Raw genomic sequence first — 25627 nt, 5'->3', positions numbered from 1 at the left:
TCAGAAACGATATGGTTTAGTGAAGCTGCTGGGCCTGTGCCTAAAAATTTTTGAGGTTAGCACTAGCTAACACACATCTTGTATACAGATTTCAAAATTAACATTTTAATGTTAGGGGTTGTGAAGCCATCTTGTAAACTCATGCTGATGCCACCTCCAGGCTCTGTAATTGTGCTTCCATGTGACTCCTTGTTAGATTTGTCCCTTTGTACCCACACGCTAGGGCCCGGGACACAAAAACTTGGGAATTAAATTTCAAAATCCTTAATTTAAATTTCAAAATCTTAAATAAAAAAATCATACATTTCAATGGTCTCCTCATGCTTCTGCCAGCTACCAGCTGTGCCATTCAGACACCATATGGTCTCCTCATGTGTCAGCCACCTACAGGCTATGCCGTCTACATGGTCTCCTCCTACTGATGCCACCTCCAGGCTCTGTAATTGTGCTTCCATGTGACTCCTTGTTAGATTTGTCCCTTTGTACCCACATGCCGGGGCCTGCGACACTAAAACTTGGGAGTTAAAAGTTCAATTTCAAAATCTTATATTTAAAAAAATCATACATTTCAATGGTCTCCTCATGCTTATGCCAACTCCAGGCTGTGTCATTCAGGCAATATATGGTTTACTGATACTGCTGCTGGGCCTGGGAATGGGAATAAAAATGTTGTTATGGTAGCACTAGCTACCCAAAATCTTCGGTTTACATTTCTTAATTCATCTTTTAATCTTAGGGATTGTGAAGGCCTAGTGTCTACTCATGCTGCTGCCAACTCCTGGCTGTGCCATTCAGCCCCTATATGGTCTTCTCATGCTGACAACACCTCCACTTTCAGGCTGTACCATTTAGACACTATATGGGCTCCTTATGCTTTCCCCACCTCCATGCTGTGTCATTCAGCCAATATATCGTTTTCTGATGCTGCTGGGACTGGGATATTATCTCCAAATATGTTATGGTAGCACTAGCTAACATAAATGCTTAGTTGAGATTTCAACATTGATCTTTCAATGTAAGGGGTTATGAAAACCTCTTGGTTACTATTGATGCCTGCTCTTGACTGTGTGTTTCAGGAACTACTTGGCTTACTGTTGCTTCTGGCCTTGGGCCTTACATTTTTGGATGTTTAGCACTAGCTAAATACATGCTTAATAGAAATTTCAACATTGATCTTTCAATGTAAGGGTTATGAAACCCTTGGGTGTACTGCTGATGCCTGCGCCTGACTGCTCCTGTGTCTTTCAGGAACTACTTGGCTTACTGATGCTTCTGGGCTTGGGCCCTAAATTTTGGGATGGTAGCACTAGCTAACATGGATCTTCAATAAAGATTTCAACATTCACCTTTTAATGTTAGGGGCTGTGAACATGAACCCCTCTTGTGTACTCATGCTGCTTCCTGCTCCACTCTGTGTGTTTTAGGAACTACTTGGCTTATTGTTTGTCACGATGCCGGCTGGCAGGTAGTGGATCCTCTGTGCCAGAGAGGGATTGGCGTGGACCGTGCTAGAGGATCGGTTCTAAGTCACTACTGGTTTTCACCAGAGCCCGCCGCAAAGCGGGATGGTCTTGCTGCGGCGGTAGTGACCAGGTCGTATCCCCTAGCAACGGCTCAACCTCTCTGGCTGCTGAAGATAGGCGCGGTACAAGGGAGTAGACGGAAGCAAGGTCGGACGTAGCAGAAGGTCGGGGCAGGCAGCAAGGATCGTAGTCAGGGGCAACGGCAGGAGGTCTGGAACACAGGCTAGGAACACACAAGGAAACGCTTTCACTGGCACTAAGGCAACAAGATCCGGCGAGGGAGTGAAGGGGAAGTGAGGTGATATAGGGAAGTGCACAGGTGTAAACACTAATTGGAACCACTGCGCCAATCAGCGGCGCAGTGGCCCTTTAAATCGCAAAGACCCGGCGCGCGCGCGCCCTAGGGAGCGGGGCCGCGCGCGCCGGGACAGAACTGACGGAGAGCGAGTCAGGTACGGGAGCCGGGGTGCGCATCGCGAGCGGGCGCTACCCGCATCGCGAATCGCATCCCGGCCAGAGGCGGTATCGCAGCGCCCCGGGTCCGTGGAACCGACCGGAGCGCTGCAGTGAGAGGAGTGTAGCGAGCGCTCCGGGGAGGAGCGGGGACCCGGAGCGCTCGGCGTAACAGTACCCCCCCCCTTGGGTCTCCCCCTCTTCTTGGAGCCTGAGAACCTGAGGACCAGACTTTTGTCCAGGATATTGTCCTCAGGTTCCCAGGACCTCTCTTCTGGACCACAACCCTCCCAATCCACTAAAAAGAAGGTTTTCCCTCTGACCTTTTTAGATGCTAAAATTTCTTTGACGGAGAAGATGTCCGAGGAGCCGGAGACAGGAGTGGGGGGAACAGATTTGGGAGAGAAACGGTTAATGATAAGTGGTTTAAGAAGAGAAACATGAAAGGCATTAGGAATACGAAGAGAAGGAGGAAGAAGAAGTTTGTAAGAGACAGGATTAATCTGGCGCAAAATCTTGAAAGGACCAAGATAGCGTGGTCCCAACTTATAGCTAGGGACACGGAAGCGGACATATTTGGCGGAGAGCCATACCTTGTCTCCAGGGGAAAAAATGGGAGGAGCTCTTCTTTTCTTATCCGCGAATCTCTTCATGCGTGAAGAAGCCTGTAAGAGAGAATTTTGGGTCTCTCTCCATATGATGGAAAGATCACGAGAAATTTCATCCACAGCGGGCAGACCAGAGGGCAAGGGGGTAGGGAGGGGGGGAAGAGGGTGACGGCCGTACACCACGAAAAACGGGGATTTGGAGGAAGATTCAGAGATTCTAAAATTATACGAGAATTCGGCCCAAGGTAGAAGATCTGCCCAGTCATCCTGGCGGGAGGAAACAAAATGTCGTAAATAGTCACCCAAGATCTGGTTAATTCTTTCTACTTGTCCATTGGATTGAGGATGGTATGCAGAAGAAAAATTTAATTTAATCTTGAGTTGTTTACAGAGAGCCCTCCAGAATTTAGACACAAATTGGACGCCTCTATCCGAGACGATCTGCGTAGGCAACCCGTGAAGACGAAAAATGTGTACAAAAAATTGTTTAGCCAACTGAGGCGCTGAAGGAAGACCAGGAAGAGGGATGAAATGTGCCATTTTGGAGAATCGATCAACGACCACCCAAATAACAGTGTTGCCATGGGATGGGGGTAAGTCAGTAATAAAATCCATACCAATCAGAGACCAAGGTTGTTCGGGAACAGGCAGAGGAAGAAGAAAACCAGCGGGCTTCTGGCGAGGAGTCTTATCCCGGGCACAGATAGTGCAGGCTCGCACAAAGTCCACCACATCAGTCTCTAGAGTCGGCCACCAATAGAAGCGAGAGATGAGTTGCACAGATTTCTTGATGCCCGCATGACCTGCGAGATGGGAGGAGTGACCCCATTTGAGGATTCCGAGGCGTTGGCGTGGAGAAACAAAGGTCTTTCCTGGAGGAGTTTGCCTGATGGAGGCTGGAGAAGTGGAAATCAGGCAGTCAGGAGGAATGATGTGTTGAGGAGAGAGTTCAATTTCAGAAGCATCTGAGGAACGAGAGAGAGCATCGGCCCTAATGTTCTTATCAGCAGGCCGAAAGTGAATTTCAAAATTAAATCGGGCAAAGAACAGAGACCACCTGGCCTGACGAGGATTCAGCCGTTGGGCAGACTCGAGGTATGAGAGGTTCTTGTGATCGGTGTAAATAATAACTGGAAATCTTGATCCCTCCAGCAGATGCCTCCATTCCTCAAGTGCTAATTTAATGGCTAGAAGCTCTCGATCCCCGATGGAGTAGTTCCTCTCCGCCGGAGAGAAGGTCCTAGAAAAAAACCCACAAGTAACAGCATGCCCGGAAGAGTTTTTTTGTAGAAGGACAGCTCCAGCTCCCACTGAGGAGGCATCAACCTCCAATAGGAAGGGTTTAGATGGGTCAGGTCTGGAGAGCACGGGAGCCGAAGAGAAGGCAGACTTGAGTCGTTTAAAGGCGTCTTCCGCTTGAGGAGGCCAAGACTTGGGATCGGCATTTTTTTTGGTTAAAGCCACAATAGGAGCCACAATGGTAGAAAAATGTGGAATAAATTGCCTGTAATAATTGGCGAACCCCAAAAAACGTTGGATGGCACGGAGTCCGGAGGGGCGTGGCCAATCTAAGACGGCAGAGAGTTTATCTGGATCCATTTGTAGTCCCTGGCCAGAGACCAGGTATCCTAGAAAAGGAAGAGATTGGCATTCAAACAGACATTTCTCAATTTTAGCATAGAGTTGATTGTCACGAAGTCTCTGAAGAACCATACGGACATGCTGGCGGTGTTCTTCTAGATTGGCCGAAAAAATTAGGATATCATCAAGATATACAACAACACAGGAGTATAACAGATCACGAAAAATTTCATTAACAAAGTCTTGGAAGACAGCAGGGGCGTTGCACAGGCCAAAGGGCATGACCAGATACTCAAAGTGTCCATCTCTGGTGTTAAATGCTGTTTTCCACTCATCCCCCTCTCTGATGCGGATGAGGTTATAGGCGCCTCTTAAGTCCAATTTAGTAAAGATGTGGGCACCTTGGAGGCGATCAAAGAGTTCAGAGATGAGGGGTAAGGGGTAGCGGTTCTTAACCGTGATTTTATTAAGTCCGCGGTAGTCAATGCAAGGACGTAGAGAGCCATCTTTTTTGGACACAAAGAAAAATCCGGCTCCGGCAGGAGAGGAGGATTTACGGATAAAGCCCTTTTTTAGATTCTCCTGGACGTATTCAGACATGGCAAGAGTCTCTGGGGCAGAGAGAGGATAAATTCTGCCCCGGGGTGGAGTAGTGCCCGGGAGGAGGTCGATAGGACAATCATAAGGCCTGTGAGGAGGTAGAGTCTCCGCTTGTTTTTTGCAGAAAACATCCGCGAAGTCCATATAGGCCTTAGGGAGACCGGTTACTGGAGGAAGCACAGAGTTACGGCAAGGGTTACTGGGAACCGGTTTTAGACAGTCCTTGGAACAAGAGGGCCCCCAACTCTTGATCTCCCCAGTGGACCAATCCAGGGTTGGGGAATGAAGTTGAAGCCAGGGAAGTCCAAGGAGAATTTCCGAGGTGCAATTGGGGAGGACCAAAAGTTCAATCCTCTCGTGATGAGATCCGATGCTCATTAGAAGGGGCTCCGTGCGGAAACGTATGGAACAGTCCAATCTTTCATTGTTTATACAATTGATGTAAAGGGGTCTGGTGAGACTGGTCACTGGGATGTTGAACCTGTTGACGAGAGAGGCCAAAATAAAATTTCCTGCAGATCCAGAGTCCAAGAAGGCCACAGAAGAGAAGGAGAAGGCAGAGGCAGACATCCGCACAGGCACAGTAAGACGTGGAGAAGCAGAGTGGACATCAAGGATTGTCTCACCTTTGTGCGGAGTCAGGGTACGTCTTTCCAGGCGGGGAGGGCGGATAGGACAATCCCTCAGGAAGTGTTCGGTACTAGCACAGTACAGGCAGAGGTTCTCCATGCGGCGTCGTGTCCTCTCTTGAGATGTCAGGCGAGACCGGTCAACCTGCATAGCCTCCACGGCGGGAGGCACAGGAACAGATTGCAGAGAACCAGAGGAGAGAGGAGCCGAGGAGAAGAAACGCCTCGTGCGAACAGAGTCCATATCTTGGCGGAGCTCCTGACGCCTTTCGGAAAAACGCATGTCAATGCGAGTGGCTAGGTGAATAAGTTCATGAAGATTAGCAGGCATTTCTCGTGCGGCCAGAACATCTTTAATGTTGCTGGATAGGCCTTTTTTAAAGGTCGCGCAGAGGGCCTCATTGTTCCAGGATAATTCAGAAGCAAGAGTACGGAATTGTACGGCATACTCGCCAACGGAAGAATTACCCTGGACCAGGTTCAACAGGGCAGTTTCAGCAGAAGAGGCTCGGGCAGGTTCCTCAAAGACACTTCGAATTTCCGAGAAGAAGGAGTGTACAGAGGCAGTGACGGAGTCATTGCGGTCCCAGAGCGGTGTGGCCCAAGCCAGGGCTTTTCCAGACAGCAGGCTGACTACGAAAGCCACCTTAGACCTTTCAGTGGGGAACTGGTCCGACATCATCTCCAAGTGTAATGAACATTGGGAAAGGAAGCCACGGCAAAGCTTAGAGTCCCCATCAAATTTATCCGGCAAGGATAGTCGTAGTCCAGAAGCGGCCACTCGCTGCGGAGGAGGTACAGGAGCTGGCGGAGGAGATGGTTGCTGGAGCTGTGGTAGTAACTGTTGTAGCATAACAGTCAGTTGAGACAGCTGTTGGCCTTGTTGCGCAATCTGTTGTGACTGCTGGGCGACCACCGTGGTGAGGTCAGCGACAACTGGCAGAGGAACTTCAGCGGGATCCATGGCCGGATCTACTGTCACGATGCCGGCTGGCAGGTAGTGGATCCTCTGTGCCAGAGAGGGATTGGCGTGGACCGTGCTAGAGGATCGGTTCTAAGTCACTACTGGTTTTCACCAGAGCCCGCCGCAAAGCGGGATGGTCTTGCTGCGGCGGTAGTGACCAGGTCGTATCCCCTAGCAACGGCTCAACCTCTCTGGCTGCTGAAGATAGGCGCGGTACAAGGGAGTAGACGGAAGCAAGGTCGGACGTAGCAGAAGGTCGGGGCAGGCAGCAAGGATCGTAGTCAGGGGCAACGGCAGGAGGTCTGGAACACAGGCTAGGAACACACAAGGAAACGCTTTCACTGGCACTAAGGCAACAAGATCCGGCGAGGGAGTGAAGGGGAAGTGAGGTGATATAGGGAAGTGCACAGGTGTAAACACTAATTGGAACCACTGCGCCAATCAGCGGCGCAGTGGCCCTTTAAATCGCAAAGACCCGGCGCGCGCGCGCCCTAGGGAGCGGGGCCGCGCGCGCCGGGACAGAACTGACGGAGAGCGAGTCAGGTACGGGAGCCGGGGTGCGCATCGCGAGCGGGCGCTACCCGCATCGCGAATCGCATCCCGGCCAGAGGCGGTATCGCAGCGCCCCGGGTCCGTGGAACCGACCGGAGCGCTGCAGTGAGAGGAGTGTAGCGAGCGCTCCGGGGAGGAGCGGGGACCCGGAGCGCTCGGCGTAACATTGTTGCTGCTAGGCCTTGGCCACATTTTTTTTTGATGGTAGCACTAGCTAACATACATCTTCAATAGAGATTTCAACATTCATCTTTTAATCTTAGGGGTTGTAATTTTTTCAGGAATTATTAAAAGAATCCAATGAAACATGTTGGAGCAATAGCAATGAACCATAACTGTAACTCCTTAAGGACTCAGCCCATTTGGGACTTAAGGACAATTTTATTTTTACGTTTTCGTTTTTTCCTCCTCGCCTTCAAAAAATCATAACTATTTAATATCTTCATCCACAGACTAGCATGAGGGCTTGTTTTTTGCACGACCAGTTGTCCGTTGTAATGCCATCACTCATTTTACCATAAAATGTATGGCGCAACCAAAAAAATACTATTTGAGTGGGGAAAATGAAAAAGAAAAACGCATTTTAGCTAATTTTGGAAGGTTATGTTTTCACGCCGTACAATTTACGGTAAAAATTACACGTGTTATTTATTCTTTGGGTCAATACGATCAAAATGATACCCATGATAACATACTTTTCTATTACTGTTGCACTGGGAAAAAAAAATCTCAAACTTTTTAACCAAATTAGTACATTTAAAATCCCCCTAATTTGAAGACCTATAACTTTTTCATTTCTCCGTATAAGTGGCGGTATGAGGGCTCATATTTTGCACCGTGATCTGTACTTTTTATTAAAACCATATTTGCTTATATAAAACTTTTATACATTTTTTATAAAAAAAATTTGCGAATAAAAGGTTATAAAAAAAGCAGCAATTTTGGACTTTTTTTACGTTAACACTGCTCACTGTACGGTATCATTAACATTATATTTTAATAGATCGGAAATTTACGCATGTGACGATACCAAATATGTATAGAAATTTAAAAAAAAATGTACACTTTTTTGGGGGTGAAATAGAGAAAATTGGATAATTTACGTTTTTATTAGGTGAGGGGTTTTTCACATTTATTTTTACTTATATTCGATTGCTAATACTGTTCAGTGCTATGGAAAGGACATAGCACTGACCAGTGTTATCGGTCATCTTCTGCTCTGGTCTGCTCGATCTTAGACCAGAGCAGAAGACCCATGGAAGGCAGCGGAGGCAGGTCAGGGGACCTCCGTCTGCCGTTCTGGATGATCGGATTGCATTTTAGCGACCACACTGCCTCAGATGCCATGATCTGTATTGATCACAGCATCTGAGGGGTTAATAGCGGACATTCACGCGATCGCGGATGTCCGCCATTACCGGCGGGTCCCTGGCTGCTATCAGCAGCCGGGATCTGCCGTGCATGACCCGAGCATCGCTCTGATGCTCGCGGTTATGTATAGGACGTAAATGTACGTCCTGGTGCATTAAGTACCAGCTCACCAGGACGTACATTTACGTCCTGCGTCGTTAAAGGAGAACTCCGGAATATAAAAATTGTCGCCCATAGTGCTGGCAGTAAAAAAATAAAGATGTACATACCTTCCTCCGCTCCCCCGGGGCCTTTGGCAACCGGCTCCAGCCTTCACCTTGATCCTCTTCCTGGTTGCCGGTGGTCGGAGAGTCTTACTGCGCTCAGCCAATCACCGGCCACAGTGAAGTCCCGACTCGGCCGGCGATAGGCTGAGCCGCAGTGTGACGTTTTTGGCCCCGGCCGCAAGTGCCGGTATAGTGAAGAATTTTGTGCCCTGAAGTGTTTTCACACTGCCGCTCAGCCTATTGCCGGCCGAGTCTGACTTCGATGCGGCTGGTGATTGGCTGAGCGCAGTATGATTCATCCGATCACCGGCAACCAGGAAGTGGATTGCGGCGGAGACCGGAGCCGGTTACCGAAGGCCCCCGGGGAGCAGAGGAAGATATGTACATCTTTATTTTTTTACTGCCGGTACTACGAGCGACAATTTTTATATTCCAGAGTTCTCCTTTAAGGGGTTAAATGAAACATTCCTACTTTCATAATCAGGGGGGCACTGAGAGGCAGGGGTTGGAACAGGTGGTATATCGCGTGGGGGAGGACCGCCAGCTCGATGCTCGCCAGAATAGGTAATGTAAAAATTAAATTTTCACATCAAATTACATTAAATATTACATAAAAGATCTCTTTATCCTTTTCAATTTTTACACCTTATGGTGTCCCTGCTTCCACATAGATACTCTGCAGCAGTGATTCTAATGGCAATACCTGTAATCTGCATGAATAAAAGTATGATTTCAGTAACTTGTTGTGACCGTCACAGATCTAAGAGCTGAAACCAAGAGGTTGTCCTACTAGGACATATGGATGTCTATTAGGGCCGCTTCCATTTTAGTATATCCCCCTCGCCCACATATTACATCGTTGGCCTTTGTGCCATGCTACATTTCCTTGCAGAAATGTTCTGCCATATGTGGCTTACTCGTGCAATAACAGCTCATAGGGAGTTAGAGAAGATGGGCTTAAAGTGATCAGATCATTGCAGGGTATATTTCTCTATATAAAAGTGTGGTCTCTAAGAAATTTCTAAACAGTTTTTGCTGATGTCAAATGATGAATTAAAGGGCAGCTCTGCAACTATTTTTATAAGCAATAATAAGAAAAGGTTTATGAAAAGTGCATTAACACTTTGAGATGCTATTTTATACAAGTGAAAAACATTTGCTGAACAGAAGTTACAAAACACACTGCCTAAAAGAAAAACTCAATATAATCACCATTAAGTGCCTTATAAATATTATAGGCATTATAAAAGTTACACTGTGATTGGTTGCTCTGGGAATTTTTATTAGCTTTTAGTCAATTTCAGAAATCTGCTGTCTATAAAGACATAAGACATTTACCTATCTTAGAACAAATCATCAAAACCTTGGAGTGAGGCAGTTGGGCTCATATGTTATAGAAAAATCCAGCTGAATTACATAAACATACACTTATTACTTTATGTACACATATATTCATAAAAGAATTACATACCACTGCAATGATTTCCATCAATATAGTATCCTATGCCACAGTTACTGATGCATTGTCCTTTCAGCAAGACCAACGGAGGTGAGCAGGATGTGCACTGGTTGGCTAGTGGTCCGGAACATGATGCACAATCTTTGTGACAAGCTGGGGAAACAAAGAATGAAAAAACAGATGCATCATGAATGAAACAACATTTCTGTGAACTACAAATTAAAAAAATGTTAACTGTAGGCTATAAATACATAGACTTGCAATATTCCAAAATATGAAAAACATCTGCAATATATGGATAGGTTAAGGGCCAGGTTAGGTTATAAGACAGTTCATTCGAAACTGATTTGTATCTGGTATTCCTTGTAATATACCTGCAAAGTAGTATACAAGTACAATTGCCACATACGGGGATTTTCTCTATAAAATGGCTACATCCATTTCCAGATACAATATCCAAATGAAACTGACAGGGGTTCCAAATAACAAATATTTTCAGTAAGTTGACATAAAAATCTAATTATTAACCAGACAGCATCATGTATCCTAAAGAAGATCATGTACAAATTTACAAGGCTTGAACATTAAGTGCTACACAGAAAATCTTTTCCTGTAACACTTGACGTTCTGCTAACTGCACATTGTCACTTACATTGTGACAGATGACAATACATTAGTGGTAATAGCTGCTGTTTATTGCTTGTCACTCAGAATCATATCTCTACCGATTTGATTTCTTCTTGCCACTTTTCCACCAGAAAAATAACAAGCTGACTGTAATTGAGATGCCTCGAAAATCTGCAATTTAGCAGGATAAATAATACCACTATATAATCCCAATATGGGCTGTCTGTCTGAGATACATCAAAATGCAGCCAGTGATGTTTGCACTCAGCCTATAGAATACCATTTCTTTAGTTATACAGAATGTTAACATGTTAATTCCTGTATCCTGTCTAGTTTTAACTAAATACCACCACAAGAAACTAAAAGGCTACAAAAAGTCCACAAAAAGGCAAAATTAGGACACAATGAGGGAATTTGTCATTGGATTTACCATGTTTTGTGGTGTTAATTTGTTGCACAATTTGTCTTAGTTGCTGTTTAGAGACTTTTCACTGAGACTTTTGCTTTAAAAGCTTTTCTAAAGTGGTGTAGCTATGCCATTGTTTAGTTATCTTTTTAAAGTGGTCAGGAATTCATCATAGCGATTTGTCACACAATGTGTCGCAAATCTACACCGGCCCTGACCTGGCTTACAATTTTGACGTGCGATTTAAAAAGTCATAGGAAAAGTCGTAGATGAGGCATCATATGAAGTGCAGTACTGTGAAGTGAAGTAAAAATGTGCACCAGCACCGTACTTATCACATGCCCTGCACCATTTAATGTGCACGTACACAGTTTCCACCACACAAATTATAGGACTAAAAGAAGTTTGCCTACACTACTCTTGATAAATTCCCCCTAAAATTCCTACTACAGGGTGTTGTATGTTAAGGGCCCTGTGATCAGTTAATGAACTAGCAAACACTTGTTAGTTGGCTGATTGAAATGATTGTGCAGGCATAAACCTCATCATTAACCAGCATAATATCTCCCAGTTTACACAGGATGTGTAGCTACCATTAATGGAAATGAATGGCTGTTCTATATATTGTCTGTGCTGCTGATGAACTGCAAACAACTGGGCTGTATAAATGGTCCCTTCAACAAGTGCGGTCAACTTTTATATAGCTGATTACCACCTGTAATAGGCATAATTTGACTGTATAAGGGTGCTCTTACATGTAGCAGTACTGCCTGAGGCTTTCACATGCATCCCTTAGTTGCAGTTGGCACATTGGACTCATCAATTTAAGCAGTAGAAAATCCAGGTGCTGTCCACAATTTAGCTGTAAATCACAAGCATTAGCAGCCACAGCAGCCGTGAAAAGTGCGGCCACATGTACAAGTGCTCAAAAAGGACCCTTGGTGTTATTGAGAATTTAATAACAAAGTTCTAAACATAGAAAAAAAATGTAAATGTGCATCTGTCACCTCCGTACGAGGTAGGGAGCTGCAGACCCCACCAATTGGGGCATGAGGAGATAGGAAAGACTGTACCTTTATTTACTGAGGCTGCAGTATGTAAACCTATAATGCGTTTTTTTAATTCAGCCGAATGATTCAGGAGGCAGGCAAGGCCGCAGCTGCACACCTCTTCTACATCCTGACCTGTATGATTGACGTATAGGGCTCCATGCTGGGAGCAGGGAAGGGAAGGGAGAAGGCATACCGCTGCAACTCCACCTGGCTATGAGACCATTTGCCTGATTTAGAAAATAGCCGCAATATAAGTTTATTAATTGAGGCCACAGTAAACAAAGGTACAGTCTTTCCTATCTTTTCCTATCTCCTTACCTCATACAGAGGTGACAAATACACTGTCACTGTAAAAACTTTTTTTTATAAGTTATATTTGTTAGTTGTGAGTAATCCCCTTATACTATTCAAGAGCAAATAAAAGTAAATTGTAACTCATTCTATAACTGACAAGCTAAATTGGAAATGTAGAGTGGGGAGTTTTACCATGAAGAAAATATTGCTAGGAAAGGTAAGGAAAGATACTGTATAACATAATACAATATACTCTCATTAGAAAAATGGCTCCTGAATCACTAAGTACAGACTGTCAAAAGGTTCTTCATCATTTTTTAATAGTCTATAGCTTGCAATATATTGCCTGAACTTTCTGCACAGCAATTTAGAGATTAGCTTTACAAGAGCCCATTAAATTCTATGGGAGAGATTTCTAGGCACAGAGGTCATTGTGCAAAAAGTGTGGTAGGCTATGCCCATCAACTAACAGGAATGACCTGATACGATCTTATCGATATAATGTAGTCACATTTCATTGTAATCCTGCCTGTGATGATAAGGAGAAGGCTTGAAAAGTTTTTGCTACAGGAAAGGAAGTGTCAGCTAATTATTATGCTTAGTGGCCAGAATACAATAGCAAGATTGCAGGATTATTTGTTTTTGGACTTTTTTTTGTAGTTCGTAAATTGAGGGACCTCTGTAATGTCATGGGACTTTTTTTTATTTCACATTAAAGTAAAAGAGCTAGATAAACTTGTTTTTGTTATCTGTTGTTTCTTCTCTTTGTTTGAAATTCTTTTTATGAAACATTAAGTACATTATTAGGGGGCAGCCATCTTGTGTAAATTGCTTTTAAGGTACATTAATTTACAGATCTGTTTTACAGAAAGCCTGGTGGACTGGAGCTGACTGTATTCTTTTGTATGGAAGGGTCTTCTAGACATGTTCTTTGACCTGTGCAGAAATCATTGTGCAGGGAGAGGGGAGGCTGAGCTTTGAACATCACCTATTGTGATTGGCCTGATCCTATCTAACTATATAATGGTTTCACCATTCACTGTAATCCTGTTTGTGCTAATTGTAAAGAGACTGTGCAGAAATCACTGTATTGGGTGGGGGAAGGCTAAGCTCTGACCAGTGAATGGTCTGATCTTAACAATACAGTAGTGTCATCTTGCATTGTGATCCTGCCAGTGGTGATTCAAAGTAGACTGCTAAAATAAAAGTGATATTTATGAAACAAGAGGTTATAGCTTATTAGTATGCTTAGTGGCAGAATGAAAAATTATTTTGCTAGGATTATTTTGCATTATAGGAAGTAAAATGGAAAATGGCGAAAAACATCCTAAAATATTCTTAAGAAATACACTGCTCAAAAAAATAAAGGAAACCCTAAGATAACACATCCTAGATCTGAATGAATGAACTAATTGTATGAAATACTTTCATCTTTACATTGAATGTGCTAACAACAAAATCACACAAAAATTATCAATGGAAATCAAATTTATCAACCCATGGAGTCACACTCTGGGCATGCTACTGATGAGGTGGCAGTTTGTCTCCTGAGGGATGTCCTCCCAGACCTGGAATAAAGCATCTGCCAACACCTGGACAGTCTGTGGTGCAACGTGGCTTGTGTGGATTGAGCGAGACATGATGTCCCAGATGTGCTCAATCGGATTCAGGTCTGGGGAACGGGCGGGCCAGTCCATAGCATCATTGCCTTCCTCTTGCAGGAATTGCTGACACACTCCAGCCACCTGAGGTCTAGCATTGTCTTGCATTAGGAGGAACCCAGGGCCAACCGCACCAGCATATGGTCTCAAAAGGGGGCTGCTCTAATTTCGGTACCTAATGGCAGTCAGGCTACCTCTGGGAAGCACATGGAGGGCTGTGTGGGCCCCCCCCCCCCCCCAAAGAAATGCAACCCTACACTATTACTGACCCACCGCCAAACCGGTCATGCTGGAGGATGTTGCAGTCAGCAGCCATTCTCCACGGCGTCTGCAGACTCTGTTACGTCTGTCACATGTGCTCAGTGTGAACATGCTTTCATTTGGGAAGAGCACAGGGCGCCAGTGGCGAATATGCTAATCTTGGTGTTCTCTGGCAAATGCCAAACGTCCTGCACAATGTTGGACTTTAAGCACAATCCCCACCTGTGGACGTCGGGCCCTCATACCACCCTCATGGAGTCTGTTACTGACCGTTTGAGTGGACACGTGCACATTTGTGGCCTGCTGGAGATCATTTTGCAGGGCTCTGGCAGTGCTCCTCCTTGCACAAAGGCGGAGGTAGCGGTCCTGCTCCTGGGTTATTGCCCTCCTACGGCCACCTCCACGTCTTCTGATGTACTGGCCTGTCTCCTGGTAGCGCCTCCATGCTCTGGACACTACGCTGACAGACACAGCAAACCTTATTGACACAGCTCGCATTGATGTGCCACCCTGGATGAGTAGCACTACCTGAGCCACTTGTGTGGGTTGTAGACTCAGTCTTATGCTACCACTAGAGCGAATGCACCGCCAGAATTCAAAAGTGACCAAAACATCAGCCAGGAAGTATAGGAACTGAGTGGTCTGTGATCACCACCTGAAGAACCACTTCTTTATTGTGAATGTCTTGCTAATTGCCTATAATTTCCACCTGTTGTCTGTTCCATTTGCACAACAGCATGTGAAATTGTCAATCAGTGTTGCTTCCTGAGTGGACAGTGTGATTACACAGAAGTGTGATTGACTTGGAGTTACAAGTCACAAGTGTTGCCTTTATTTTTTTTGAGCAGTGTATTTTGCATAAAAACTTAATTTAAACAATAGGTCCCTTCATGATGACACATTCCTGTTAATGCTTTTAACATTTATTTTTATTTGACAAAAGGAAAATGACAGTTACTTCCATAGTTAATCTATAGGTCAAAGACAAAAATATTTCCTACCTATACACAATCCATCAGAGTCAGCATAATAACCCGCTGGACAGTGCAGCACACATCTGCCATAGTGAAAGATGCTGCCTTTGGCACAGCTTAAGCATCTTTTGTTGTCCGAAGAGCATGTTTGGCATGATGGATCGCAATCTTAAAGAAAATGACAGAGGACATTAAAAAGGAAACAATAAAAAAAGTTTCAAATAATGCCAATCAACGACAGCTGACTGAATTCATACATAATACTGTATATAGCTATGGTATTTCATTTCCAAATATGGAAGCCATTATGCACTTGGAGCTCAGTATGAACTTGGCACCAAGAAACAGTGAAGCAGATGTCCATTCTGAGGAATAGGAGGAGTGAGCTAGGTCACTATAAAATGGAGTCATGGCAATTGCAAACCCTCGATTTTCTGTGTTTTCAAAAAGGACAAATACCTTTCACAGTAAAAAGAAATTGCATATTTTAAAAAGGTGATCAGTTAATAAAATGTTACAATAAAAGGGGAAGATTAGGCTGTTTGACAATACTGGCTGAACAATAACTTAACAATAAGGCTAGCTAAGATTTAAGTGCAAATCTGACCATTATAAGTTTATGCACTTTACACACAAAAATATTATGGTAACATAGGTGTATGCATGTTAAATGAACAAACATAGATACATAGGATTGCTTAGAGGATTGTTCACATGCATACATCCAATTTAGATTATTTAAAAATAACATGAATGCTATACATTACTTTGACTTCAACATGCCTGAGAATTATTAAGACTTGTCTAGTAGAAGACAAAGAGATAAACATTCCTTTGGTCATCAGCAATTTCACCTGAGTGTTCCATAACGTGCATACTCTGCCAAGCATGCATGTTTATTTTAATATGGAGAGCCATGGGATCAAATAATCCCATGGGATTAAAGGATCAGACATATTGAAATCCGACATGCTTTGACATTCTGATAACATTGAGGACTATGCTAGGATCAACAGAGTTACATCTATTGTGTATGGGCACCTCTACTACCAATAAAACAGTCCGGCAGATAGGAACTGATGGAAGTCAAATGATCACTGATTTGTTTAATGCGCATAAAGCTGGAGAAACTTATGTTTTATGGACTGTTATTGGAAGCATAGTCAAAACTTGCCCGATCCTTTTCCCCTGACACCTGCTGTCAGAGAAAGAATTAGGAAGTCTGTCTGCAAATAGATGGTCAGCCAATCCCGCAAAAAATCTGTGGTTTCAGCTGACACATATCCAACGTGTATCCAGTTTTAGGAGTAAAAATAAAATGCAAAATAAAAGAAAACACACTTTCTCTTACATGCCAACGAGCCCCCGGAGCACCGGTACAGGTGTTCGGTCCCCGGGCTGTATTCTTCTTACTTCCTGTTAGCCCGGCACGTCACACGGAGCTTCAGCCTATCACCGGCCGCAGTGATGCCCCGCCTCGGCCAGTGATAGGCTGAAGCTCCGTGTGACGTGCCAGGCTAACAGGAAGTAAGAAGAATTCAGCCCGGGGACCGAACACCTGTACCGGAGCTCCGGGGGCTTGTTGGCAGGTAAGAGAAAGTGTGTTTTATTTTGCAGCCCGGACGGGATAAAATGAAAAAAGTGCGCGCCGGACTACTCTTTTAAAATCTAGCCAGTCCAGTATTTTTTTTTATCTCCCAACTTTTGCCAGACACTATAAATATGAATGGAGAGATTTATCAAAACACGTGCAGAGGAAAACTTGACCAGTTGCCCATAGCAACCAAACAGATTGTTTCTTTAATTTCTAAAAAGGCCTCTGAAAAATGAATGAAGAGATCTGATTGGTTGCTACGGGCAACTGTTCATCTGCACAAGTTTTGATAAATCTCCCGATATTTTTTTTTAGTTGTTTGGTATTAACCCCTTAAAGGACACAGCCCATTTTGGCCTAAAGGATATAGCCAGCTTAATTTTAGCATTTTCCCTTTTTCCCCCCTTCTAAAATTCATAACTTTTTTTATTTTTCCATTCACAGACCCACATGATGGCTTGTTTTTTGCGTGACCAATTTTACTTTGTAATGACACCTTTTATTCCACCCTAAAATGTACGACGTAACAAAATAAAAAGATTATTTTGTGGGCATATTGAAAAAGAAAACACGATTTTGCTAATTTTGGAGAGTTTTGCTTTTACTCAGTGCAGTTTACGGTAAAAATGACATGTTCTCTTTATTCTGTGGGTCAACACGATTAAAATGACACACAAGTTTACACGCTTTACTATTATTGTACTACCTAAAAAAATACATTATACATTTTAACCCATCATAACCCGTTAATAATGGACGTTATTTTGTGATGGGAGAAAGAATGGAAGAAAAAGTGCATGCACTATTTCTCCAGTTACTTTCTCCTGTCACAAAATAACGTCTGTTATTAATAACGGCTATGATGGGTTAAAACGAATAGTGTAAATATTCCATAGACTAAAATGGGATTTTGTAACGGCCGTCTAAGGGCCGATTTTACAGGGTTTTCATAACGGAACATATAACAGATCTTGAAAAATGGAAGAAGGTATAGTGTTAAAGGGGCCTAACTCTCTCATATTTCCATACAAGGGCTCATTTTTTTGTGCCTTTAGTTTATCAGTACCAATTTTGCATAGATGTGACTTTTTTGATCACTTTTTATTTCATTTTTCTGGGATGTGAGGTGGCCAAAAAGCTGTAATTTTGATTTTATTTTATTTTTTACGTTTATGCAGTTCCCAGTACAGGATCATTAAAATTATATTTTCATAGTTCGAACATTTATGTACGTGGCGATAACAAACATGTTTATCACAAACTAAACACTTAAAGGGGTTATCCACCATAAGGTGATTTTAGTACGTACCTGGCAGGCAGTAATGGACATGCTTAGGAAGGATCTGCGCTTGTCTTGGCACTAAATGGCTATGTTATGAGATTACCATAACACTGTGGCTAGCTTTTTGTGAACTAGTATTTCCTGTTTGACTTTTCTTTTATTTACTACAAATCCCACAATTCCATTTTCCTCCCTCCCACACATCAGCCACCCCACCCATTCAACATAATTGAGCTGCATCCATTCAAAGACCTGTGGTTTTCAATCAGGGTGCCTACAGCTGTTGCATTAGTTGCAGATTGATTTCTCCCCCACCAAGCGATCGCTCCACCCATTGAAGCAGACAGGCTCCCTGTCATCGGCTGACTAGTCAGGTCTTGGCTGCATTGCAACCTGGGAAAAATCTGAGACAACAGTAATTTTGTATGCTGTTAAAAATAATTGGGGTGAAAATTACATAAGAATTGTGAGAAAACCGTCACACACAGGAACAGACATTATATTATGAACTACACTAACTTTACAGCCCCTGTAACATAGTCAAATAAAAAAAAATTCCTGGAATACCCCTTTAATATATTGTTCATGATGTAATTATAAGACGTTTTGCTATTTACTTGCTGTTAAAATTCTCAAGCTTTATATGTTTTTAATGTGATTGAAAAAATGCCGATTAGGTGGCTCTGTTCTGTTTCCTGCGCAAGTCAAACAGTTAGTCTGGTCCTTCCAGCCTGGCAGGACACCAAACTCCGGAAGTGCGTGCTGGACATGGCGAGGCACAGGTCTCACAGGCGTCAGTGACGTTGCGCCTGCTGGGGAATGCCCACTTTCTCCTGCTGGGAGCTCATACTATGAGTTTTAGTAAAATGAGGAAAAGGGGTGATTTACATTTTTATTGGGGAGGGGCTTTTTCAAATATTATTAAAACTCTTTACACATTTATTTTACACTTTTTTATGTCCCCATAAGGGACTATCTATAGCTATCATTAGATTGCTTATACTGTTCATTGCTATGCATAGGCATAGCACTGATCAGTATTATCACCGATCTACTTCTCTGGTCTGCTGGAAGGCAGACCAGAGAAGATGACTCCGGGAGGACGGACGGCATTGAATTGATCATTGTCAGCTAATTTTATCTGCTACTACTTTCAGTCCGAAAGTGCTTGGAAAATGACCCGATCGTCTTCACTAACTGATGACAATCCAGTCCGTGCTGGCCATAGGAGTGATTGCGTCTGTGCCTGTTTTGTGCCTGTCCGTGCACAGATACGATTGCAGCAGATTTGAGCTTTAAAAATTATCGAGATGCGACGTAACTTACAAGTACGTAAAATACAATTTATACTAAATCTTTTCAAACACAAATGCATATTATATTAAAATCAGCTCTTCCTGGTCTGTAAGCTGCTGCCTTTAGTTTGAACTGCATTTTCATTGTCATAGGTTCCCTTTAAATGGGTACTCCACCCCTATGCATCTTAACTCCTATCCAAAGGATAGTTGATAAGATGTCTGACCGCTGGGTCCAGCCACTGGGACCCTCCCCAATCTCAAGGCAGATGTTACGAGCACTGAACTAGTACATAGACATCACACCCCCTCCCATAGACATGATTGGAGGGGATGTTTTATGATGAACACAGAAGCCCCAAGCTTCAGTGATTGGAACGACACTGTGCCAGCCCGGAGATGGCAGAGGTTCCGGCCGTTGGGATCAGACATCTTATATAATAAGCTGAATAGGGGCGGATAATCCCCTTAAAGGGGTATTCCAGGGAAAAACTGGCTCCAGAAAGTTAAAAAATTGGTAAATTACTTCTATTAAAAAAATCTTAATCCTTCCAATAATTATCAGCTGCCGAAGTCGTTTTTTTCTGTCTGGCAACAGTGCTCTCTGCTGACATCTCTGCTTGACTCGGGAACATCACTCGGGAGTAGAAGAGGTTTGCTATGGGGATTTGATTCTACTCTGGACAGTTCCCGAGACAGGTGTCATCAGAGAGCACTTAGAAAGAAAAGAACAACTCGATTTCAGTAGCTCATAAGTACTGAAAGGATTAAGATTTTTTTTTAATAGAAATCATTTACAAATCTGTTTAACTTTCTGGAGCCAGTTGACATATATATATAAAAAAAAAAGTTTTTCCTGGATAACCCCTTTAAGGCCCTTAATCATCTACAATGTATAGTTGTATGCCTATGCCTGGAATTTTTAGTTTTAGATACTTTTTAAAACGTTTCCGCTGGGGGAAAGGCTTTATGCTTTTCGACTGCACATCTCCCTGTGATAGGGGACATGTGGTTGATGAGTGATAGCAGCTAAAGGCCGCACAAATGATCTAGCAATCTTTTTTGCATCAATCCTCACGCAATCGTCGAGCCTTGGCATAGGCACTGTAGATGAATGTCAATCTATGACTATGAGTAGTGATCACTTACAGTGCAGCTCATGCCATCTAAGAGAGCCCTAGAAATGCAACAGACTAATCAAACAGCCTAAACCAATGTAATAAATCTTGTGACTTTGACTTGTTTGCTGCCATACTGTATGTGAACCGTTGGGCCTATGAAATCACACTGAAGAGACATTTCTCCTTAATGAAGTACCCTGACCCCCAGCCACCAGTCTTAACCCGAGTCAACCCTATTGCACAGAATTATACGAATGTATTTGTTGATTTTTCAGATCAAGTTAAAATGATAAACTTATTATATACGGAATCTCTGTTTGCGATAGGGGTTTACCATTCCTTTCTGCTAGTCTTGATTTCTATCCAATAGCGTCTAGGCCTCCTGCGCTGGATAGATATCAGGAACTGGTTGAAAGGGATCTGGTCGAGTTGCATAAATAAATACAATCTGATCCTAGAAATAGGAATTTCAGCAAGGAGGAAATAGTAGCTTTTAAACAACTAGAAGACAAAAAGGATCTAATTATATGCAACTCAGACAAAGGGGGCAAGGTGGTTGTTATGTATGCAGACATGTATGAAAGTTTGAATATGCGCATGTTTGAAGATACAGACACATACAGATGTTTACCGGGGGACCGTACAAAAGCATGTCAGGAGAAATTAAATCTTCTCCTGGAGGAAGGACTCTTTTTGGGAGTTATCAATCAAAAGATGGAGGAGTATTTATTTTTACAGAGACCTGTCACCCCAGTCTTTTACTCTCTCCCCAAGGTCCACAAAGGGGTTTTTCCACTGCCCTCCGTCCTATAGTGGCTGGCATTGGATCCTTGGGTGAGAGACTGGGAAACTGGGTTGGCAGTTTTTTACCCCTATCACCCCTACATATATAAAGGACACAATGCATGTCCAGGAGATTATGGATAGGATACAGTGGCAAGAGGATTTTTCTTGGGTCACTTGTGATGTGGCAGCGCTGTATCCATCCATTCCCTGGGGCGAAGCCTGAAAGCTCTGTCCAAACACATGAATATGTATAGCAATTACTCCCCTGATCTGAAGAAATTTATTTTGGAGGCCACTGAATTTTTGTTACAAAATTTTTTTTTTCATATTTAAAGGGTACCTTTCATCAAAAAAACTTTTGATATATTATAGATTAATGTATGCAGAATAACTTTCCAATAGCATGTTATTAAAAAAATATGCTTCTTTCTATTTAATTTTCCACTTTGAAAAAATGTCCACCAGTGGTCTCTCTACCAGTCCTTATTTATAGATTTCAGACTCATGCTGGAGTCCTAAATCTCAGACTGCAGCCGGGACACAGACAAACTCACCACTGCTCCCTGGCAGCGAGCAGTGGTGAGTTTGTCTGTGTTCCGGCTGCAGTCGGGGGTTTAGGACTCCAGTATGAGTCAGAAATCTATAAAAAAGGACTGGTAGGGAGACCCCTAGTGGACATTTTTTCAAAGTGGAAAATTAAATAGAAAGAAGCATATTTTTTAATAACATGCTATTGGAAAGTTATTCTGCATACATTACTCTATAATATATCAAAAGTTTTTTTGATGAAAGGTACCCTTTAATGACATTTATTTTCTTCAGATGAGGGGAGCATCAATGGGTGCTTAATACTCGCCTTCATTTGCGAACATATACATGAGCCAGTGGGAGGAGTCATTTATATTTTCATCCACCAACCCCTTTTGTAACTGTATAAAATGGATTGGGCAATATACAGATGACTATTATCATCAGGAGGGATCCTGAACCGAGATTTTGGGATGTTGTCAAGTATTTGAATCACAATGATCTAAACTTATCCTTTACAGACTCTTTTTCTCGGGACAGTATACCTTTCTTAGATGTCAGATTCTCATCTGAAGAAGGTTACATTGTGTCATCCCCGTATTGTAAAGATGTAACAGGTAATACGATTTTACAGGCGTCATCATGTCACCCTAGACATGTGGTGGAGGAGTAATTTATATTTTCACCCACCAATCCCTTTTGTAACTGTATAAAATGGATTGGGCAATATACAGATGACTTGATTATCATCTGGAGGGATACTGAACCGAGATTTGGGCATTTTGTCAAGTATTTGAATCATAATGATCTAAAATTATCCTTTACAGACTCTTTCTCGGGACAGTATATCTTTCCAAGATGTCAGGTTCTCATCTGAAGAAGGTCACATTGTGTCATCCCCGTATCGTAAAGATGTAGCAGGTAATACCATTTTACAGACGTCATCATGTCATCCTCGTCATGAGGTGGAAAATATACCATGTGGTGAGAGGTGCAGATTCATAACTGCTCTCGAGATAGGGATTATGAAATGGAGTCAGGTCATTTGTACAATAGGTTAAAAGAGAGAGGTTTCACAGAAACCAATTTGTAAAGGCAGACAGATTAAATAGATCCCAATGAATTGTACAATCCTCTAATAGAAATCAAAAACAGGAGGTGGAGAAAACAGCCCCATATTTTGTTCCGCAATATAGCAGACAGTATTACAAAATTGGGGATATAATGAAAAAATATACCTGCCTGTACTTCAACAGGATAACATCCTAGAAGGGATTATTTCACAGGGTTTCAAAATGGTATCCAGAAGAGATCCCTCATTAGGGAGTAGACTATCACCCAGTATGTTTGACAAAACAGCCCCATCCAGGAACACCACTTGGTTACATAGCCCAGGAAACTGGAGATGCGGACATAACACTTGTATCACATGCAATTACATGCATATCGCAAGAGAGTTTAGATCTTATGACAGCAATTTGGTTTATAATATTAAGGATTATAGTAATTGCAATTCCAAATATGTTGTTTATCTAGCCTCTTGCGAAACATTTTTAATGCCAATATGTCGGGTGCACCACAACACCCCTAAAAGTGTTCTATTAGGCAGTTACAAATCCTGCGCATCAAATCTGCACAGGATCCTGTATGTGTGAACGTACCCTAAGACTAAAAAGAAAAACTACTCTTTATAGCTTGTATTACATGTATTACAATTTTCATTACTTGTAACTAATATTTGTAGCATTACATTCCTATGGATATGCTTTTAGTCTTTGCAAACGTTGGAGAGATTTCCCTTTAAACTCTACCAACAGAGAAGGAAATTAAGTTCTTCCACAAGTCATCATTGTTTTGGCAGTATGGTTCATTCACTTGCCTGATGGACTACAGCACAGCTTTAAGCAATCAACCAGCACACACTAAACCTCTTTTAATGCAGACAAGTGACTGTGTCAGGCCTTTAGTTTTACACCATGCTGCTTACTGAGCCAAAAAATGATTATAAAGAAGAGAAACGCCCCAAGCCTCCAATCAGTCTTAGCCAGTAAGCGTACATTCTTGATAGAAAGGAAGTAAAATGAACAAATGTGACACATTTTATGCAACAGAGTCATTTATGTGTGTTTGAGATAATCAATCAATAATGAACAAGACAATTAGTATGTTAAAGGTAAACCTCTTTTTATAAACACACACATACACATATATATATATATATATATATATATATATATATATATATATATAATTAGTGATATTAAGTTTCATGATGTTTTTTGTTTCCTGCAACTAGGTGGCAGTGCAGCCTGAGAGCTCACACACTGTCACAGTAGGAGGTAAGCTATAAGGTCACATGTCTTAAAGGCAAAGTAAGGCAAATTTGTTTAGGATTATCGTATTTATCGGCGTATAACACGCACTTTTTAGGCTAAAATTTTTAGCCTAAAGTCTGTGTGCGTGTTATACGCCGACACACCCCCAGGAAAGGCAGGGGGAGAGAGGCCGTCGCTGCCCGCTTCTCTCCCCCTGCCTTTCCTGGGGTCTAGAGCGCTGCTGTCGGCCCTTTTCACCCCCTGGTTATCGGCGCCGCTGCCCGTTCTGTCCTCCTGACTATCGGTGCCGGCGCCGATAGCCAGGGAGAGAGAAGCGGCGCCGACAGCCAGGGGGAGAGAAGGGGCAGCGGCACCCATTGCCGGCGCCTCTGCCCCGTTGCCTCCCCCCATCCCCGGTGGCATAATTACCTGAGTCCGGTCCGCGTGCTCCAGGCCTCCGTCGTGCGTCCCCGGCGTCATTGCTATGCGCTGAACGGCGCTGCGCATGACGTCAGAGCGCCGCGCCGTGCATAGCAACGACGCTGGGGACGCACGACGGAGGCCTGGAGCAGCGCGGACCCCACTCAGGTAATTATGCCACCGGGGATGGGGGAGGCAACGGGGCAGCGGCGCCGGCAATGGGTGCCGCTGCCCCTTCTCTCCCCCTGGCTGTCGGCGCCGCTTCTCTCCCCCTGGCTATCGGCGCCGGCACCGATAGTCAGGGGGACAGAACGGGCAGCGGCGCCGATAACCAGGGGGTGAAAAGGGCCGACAGCAGCGCTCTAGACCCCAGGAAAGGCAGGGGGAGAGAAGCGGGCAGCGACGGCCTCTCTCCCCCTGCCTTTCCTGGGGGTATATCGGGGTATACACGCGCACACACGCACCCTCATTTTATCATGGATATTTGGGTAAAAAACTTTTTTTACCCAAATATCCTTGGTAAAATGAGGGTGCGTGTTATAGGCCGGTGCGTGGTATACCCCGATAAATACGGTATATTAAAATTGAATAAAAAGACCATACTGTAACAAGAAATTAGTATGGAACATTATTACCAAAAATATTCTCTAATGAAGAATTGGGTATGTTTATTTAGTAAGGCTTCTTTCACACTGTGGACGATAACGGCTCTTTTTTTTTTTTTTTACTTTGACCACCCTTACTTAATAACGGTGCATAATGGGAGTCATAACAGGCAAAATGGATCCCATTCACTTGAATGGGATTTCTCTAACGTCCATTATAACTCCCGTTATTGCGGCCGAAGATAACGGGAGAAAAAGATGTGTCATGCACAAATTTTTCTCCTGCTATCTTCCTAATGGACGTCACCTACGGGGCAAAAACGGTAGTGTGAAAGAAGCACACCATGTCTTCAGGTGACTACAACGAGGTACTTTGCCAGTGTTTTGATCATTTATCAAT

At 43.3% G+C, this 25627-nt stretch overlaps 1 protein-coding gene across 2 annotated transcripts in view; it reads right to left on the bottom strand.

The window, feature by feature from the left end:
* Window positions 1–25627, bottom strand: part of FRAS1 (Fraser extracellular matrix complex subunit 1) — a 596246-nt gene that overhangs the window by 284295 nt on the left and 286324 nt on the right. For both annotated transcript variants that reach the window (XM_056568808.1, XM_056568807.1), the window contains exons 16-17: window positions 15309–15449; window positions 10019–10159 (exon numbers count right to left, since the gene is read on the bottom strand). In XM_056568808.1, coding sequence (XP_056424783.1) covers window positions 10019–10159; window positions 15309–15449 — 282 coding nt within the window. The remainder of the gene's footprint in view (window positions 1–10018; window positions 10160–15308; window positions 15450–25627) is intronic.

This window comes from Hyla sarda, chromosome 1, assembly GCF_029499605.1.
Source record: "Hyla sarda isolate aHylSar1 chromosome 1, aHylSar1.hap1, whole genome shotgun sequence".
Taxonomy (NCBI): Eukaryota; Metazoa; Chordata; class Amphibia; order Anura; family Hylidae; genus Hyla; species Hyla sarda.
This window is presented reverse-complemented; position numbering and strand designations above follow the sequence as displayed.